Raw genomic sequence first — 4,491 nt, 5'->3', positions numbered from 1 at the left:
AACAGTTGCACACGTTATATTCGATCCCAATATACCATGCAGGATAATATCTTTGAAAAGTCTACATTCTTTTTGCATCTGAATCGTATTCTTTTTGTTTTTTTATTCTATGAATCATATTCTATTTCTTTTTTATTCTTTATTTATTTATTTTTAATTTTAAACTCCTTTCATTTATGCACTTCTATGTTTGATATAAGCCATATGCAATATAATTAAATTTTCTATTGAATTTTAATAAAAAAATTTGATTGCATTATATTGTATTACGACCTACCAAAAACTTCAATCTATCATTGTTATGATTTAGTATCCACCTTATTGTTCCTGGTGCGAGATTGCCCTCAGTTCTATACTGTATTAAGGGTGTGTTTAGCAATAGATTAAAAAATTAAGGGTTAAATATTATCCTCATAAGTTTTAATCTTTAAAGAGTGTAATTATTAACTTTGAATCTCTCAATATTAGCATTTAACCCCTCAATAGGATATAAATATTAATAAAGTAAAAAATTAACATAGTCTCTCGAAGTATACAAGGATAATAATTATTCTTATTAACTTCATACCAAACACTTCTTAAGCATTAAAATTCAATGCTCCTATCCTGACTATATCCAAGAGCTAATGAAAACAAGTGTATCACCCATTCATTATAACTCTTTAAAGCAACGAAGTGTAACTTACGCATTACATATAATTTCCTGCAAGATTAAGCTTACAAATATGCTGACCTCGATGCTGCAGGTGATTGGTGAGCCGTCCATGGTAAAGGAACCCAGTTCTACGGTGCATAATTCCGGCAGGCATTATATTACCAAACTGAATGCAAAGGAAAAGAATCTGCTACTAGGCCTAAATTCAGAGTTTATCTGCTACTAGGCCTAAATTCAGAGTTTACTTGCAAAACCATAATCTTCATTCACACACCAAGGACACATGTAAACGCTATTCAAGCTGTGAACAATAGGTAGTTAGGCAAGGTGCAAAAACACATTACACTATTGATTGATTTCAGAAAGTAGCTTTTCAAGTGAATCATTTGTAAGAGGGATATATAAACAATCTTGGCCATCACTACGCCTTCTGGTCTTCACCAACTCGTGATCCTTGAATTCTGTCAAATGGGAGTTAAGGGTAACCTGGCTACTCACAAGGAAGCGCTCTCTGGAGATTGTATATAGATTATCAAAAGGCATGCCTGAGAATGACAAATGAAATGGAACATATAAGACATAATATGTGTTTCACAAATGAAATGGAACATATAAGACTTTATATGAAACATCCAAACCATAAGTAGTTACTTGCCTTCTTCTTCAGGGTGCGACCGTTGATATTCTGCAAGAATTTTGAACACACTCTGAGCATTGGGTGTCAAACTCTGTAAAACTATTGCAGCTGTTTTGGCACTCTGGGATGTATTGCTGTGTGCAAGAATCAAAGGAAAGAAGATTCCTTCAACCTTATATGGTGCATAGGTGGGAACATGGTACCAATACCAGTTAAATTGTGTGTGAACCATCTTCTTGTCCCACACTACCAACAAACCCAGGATGTGCTTGTTAGCTTCAAAGATAATGCAAAACTAAATATGGACAATTGAACATAATACTAAAAGATCAATGAAGAAAAGAAAATATAAAAAGGCTTAATTCTTTCTGCTTTTTGGAAAATATTTCCTAGAAAACATTTTCAGCATTTTTTTATGTTCAGTATGCAACTAAGTCATTTCAAGCAAAATGACCTAAATTTTACATGGGAAGACACTTTCCACACTTTCACAAATTTAGAAAGATGGAAGGAATTTCAAGGAAATACATAGACACATATACTCATAAGGCTACTGATCACATCCAACCATGATCATCTATGGCAAACTCAAGTCACCTGCTGCCACTGCTAATTTCTAGTGACGACCATAATTCACCCTTTTCAATTTTCTCTCTTATTAAACTATAGATTGGGAAAAAATATTCAAACTTTTTTCATAAATTTAGTTATTGAAAGGAAATTAATATTTTCAAATGTACTCTTCAAATGCTAAAATTATTTCTAACTAATTTTTTAATATTGCAATCAAATAGTAGTAGTACAAAAGTTATTTTCTCATAAAATATTTTCCACAAATAAGTTATTTCTGCAAACAGATGGAGCCAAAGAGTTAGAAGGAAGTTTTGCTCTTTAATAAAAGGAAGGATCAAAAGGAATTTCATAGTGCACCTATCCATATCACGCCATAGATAGAACCAACAAGGAAGTTTTGCACCTATCATTGGTTTGCCATGAATACGTCCACCATTATTCAGGAGACATTCAAAAAGTGAATATTCAGGTTTTTAGAATTAACCAGATAAAATGAATAGAGCCACCTAAGTTCCATTCTATTGAAGCATTTGGAGAAAAATAAAGCAAAAAGTTGCACTAGTAATAAACATGTTAACCAAAAAATAATTTCAGTTTTGGTCTAAAAGGCCATAGCAACAGCAATAGAAATGCTAAGAAGGTTTTAACCAAAATTAGAAGTGCTATAGGCAAGTAACAACAACACAACCAACATCTTGTCCACAAATAACAGACAATGAAAAGAAAACACTTACAGAGAGGTGCATTGACATGGTCAACAGTGGCAATGGTACGGATATTCGAACAAGAAGCAATTCGTGCAAGATACTGTTGGCTTTCAGAGTCTCTTAACCCAGGCCCATCAATGTTATGAATGACAACACATATAAAAGAATCATTTTCCTCTGCCTCTGATTTATCCAAAAATGCAAGAAGATCGTCCACCGATCGAGAATTGAATGGCTGTTGAACTTTTTGTAAATTCCTCGATGAAGTCCTTTGTCTGGTTTTCAACTGATCCCACCAAACTTCAGCTAAGGCTATCATGACCTAAAAGCATGACACTATTTTAAATGAGCATGATGCAAACAAACAGAGTAAAAAAAAAAAAAAGATAACATAGTGCGCCTCCTGTGCTTATGCCCCAAACCAGCAAATAGAAGGAAAAGGAATGATCTTAAATGTGACAGGGAAAAATGGAGACTTCAGTTTTGAGCATAGCGTACGTTTTGTTATTCTTGCATCCAGAGACCGGAGATGTGCAAATTAATAATTTCATTCTAGAATTATGTCCAAGTGAATGGTACCTGTTTTAGATTAATTGACTGAAGATACCCATTGATTACAACCACAGGATACTCTGCCAATGCTGTTGAAGCAAAAGATTCAATTAAAGCCTTCTTAGATCCAAATCCATACATTAGAAGGCCAAAACCACACCTAATTCGTAATAAAGAACAAATCAAAACATTAATGAAATGTCACATGATTTTACAAAACTCTCTTAATCGACAAAAGAACTATGAGAAAAATAAGCACACTGAAATTAGTGGGGCCATGCAGCCATCTATGCAAAACCACAAACTAGTTGCATTGCAAGGAAGAGAAACGGTGTCTCAGACTAAAAGCAGTAACCACCTAAACTGCTAATGAATGCACCTCTTTGTAAATCCCTCCGTTGATATCAACAAAATTAGACAATTCCTACTAAACTTGATTCCATCCAGTTTCCTGAACTGGATGTCTATTAATTGCTTCATCTTGCCTATGCAGCTACTCTTTTGGGCAAGAAAGGAAAAACCCTTATAATAATCTCTTGCCCTCTTCATGTGCATCATATATGTATATGCATTTCATTATAGGATACCTATTTCAATATTCATGGCATAATTACTTCAATATAAATTCAACGAACGCCAATTAAAAACTTTGATAATGCAGCAAAGAGTAATACCAACCTGAGCTCAAAAACCCATCGGGGATATAGCTTCTTATAACTATTCAGAAGAGCAATAGTCTCTTTCTCATGCTTTGGTTCAATATTGGCTAAAGCTGCTCTCAGCTCCTGCACAAAATAAGGAAGACAAAACAAAGCCATTAATCCCTGAAACAAAACGAAGACAAGAAGAAATGTGTTATTAGGGGAAGTTAGAGACGGAACCTGTTCATCAACCAGATCAATATCAGAAATCTTGCGGGTTGATTTCTTACCCGAACTCTCTTTTGCGAGAAAGTAATTCCTCGAGAACTCAAATTCCTCTTCATCACCATTGTTAATATCCATGATTTAAGGAATCAAACCAAATAAGAAAATGGTACACAAGAATTTTGGTGGGCTGTGTCGATTATTGGTGTCCACAACTTTTAGCCACGGCCAATTGGGTCCGATATCAGACAAGAATCGGAGCCTGTGCTACACGCCCTAAATCCATCATTTATATGGACAAAAGTACTGTTTTGGCCCTTAAGGCACGGCCTTATTAAAATGCTTTGAAGTCTAACCAAACTCTTTCGAATTTTAAAATAGATGAAATAAGCTTGTACTATTTCGATGATAAATAAGCTTTTAACCTTTTAAAAATTGATAAAAAAAATAAATTATAATTTATCTCTAATATAGATATAATTAAGGCCATATAAATAGATT

The 4,491-nt window shown here is 34.0% G+C and overlaps 1 protein-coding gene across 2 annotated transcripts; it reads right to left on the bottom strand.

Annotated features, from left to right (window-relative positions):
• Positions 1-624: 624 nt before the first annotated feature.
• Positions 625-4,171, bottom strand: LOC110647840 (origin of replication complex subunit 2-like). 2 transcript variants are annotated; one of them, XM_058144725.1, is made up of 6 exons: positions 4,006-4,171; positions 3,803-3,909; positions 3,152-3,284; positions 2,600-2,894; positions 1,311-1,538; positions 625-1,200 (listed from the first exon to the last, which is right to left on the bottom strand). In XM_058144725.1, exons 1-6 carry the CDS (start codon positions 4,126-4,128, stop codon positions 1,001-1,003), a joined length of 1,086 nt encoding a protein of 361 aa, XP_058000708.1. In that variant the 5' UTR covers positions 4,129-4,171; the 3' UTR covers positions 625-1,000. The 2 variants fall into 2 exon arrangements, with proteins under 2 accessions (XP_058000708.1, XP_058000709.1); XM_058144726.1 differs by having other exon boundaries at positions 4,056-4,130.
• Between the last annotated feature and the right edge of the window lie 320 nt (positions 4,172-4,491).

The sequence above is a fragment of the Hevea brasiliensis genome, chromosome 3 (genome assembly GCF_030052815.1).
Source record: "Hevea brasiliensis isolate MT/VB/25A 57/8 chromosome 3, ASM3005281v1, whole genome shotgun sequence".
Classification (NCBI taxonomy): Eukaryota; Viridiplantae; Streptophyta; class Magnoliopsida; order Malpighiales; family Euphorbiaceae; genus Hevea; species Hevea brasiliensis.
Note: the sequence above shows the minus strand (reverse complement) of the source record. Positions and strands in the feature narration are given on the sequence as shown.

Excerpts from the sequence above, each read along its gene's own strand:
- LOC110647840 (XM_058144725.1), bottom strand. The coding sequence starts at position 4,128 with ATGGATATTAACAATGGTGATGAAGAGGAATTTGAGTTCTCGAGGAAT. Across the intron at positions 3,910-4,005 it reads TTGATCTGGTTGATGAACAG|GAGCTGAGAGCAGCTTTAGC; the intron begins GTTCCGTCTCTA and ends TATTTTGTGCAG. Across the intron at positions 1,201-1,310 it reads GTCGCACCCTGAAGAAGAAG|GCATGCCTTTTGATAATCTA; the intron begins GCAAGTAACTAC and ends TGTCATTCTCAG.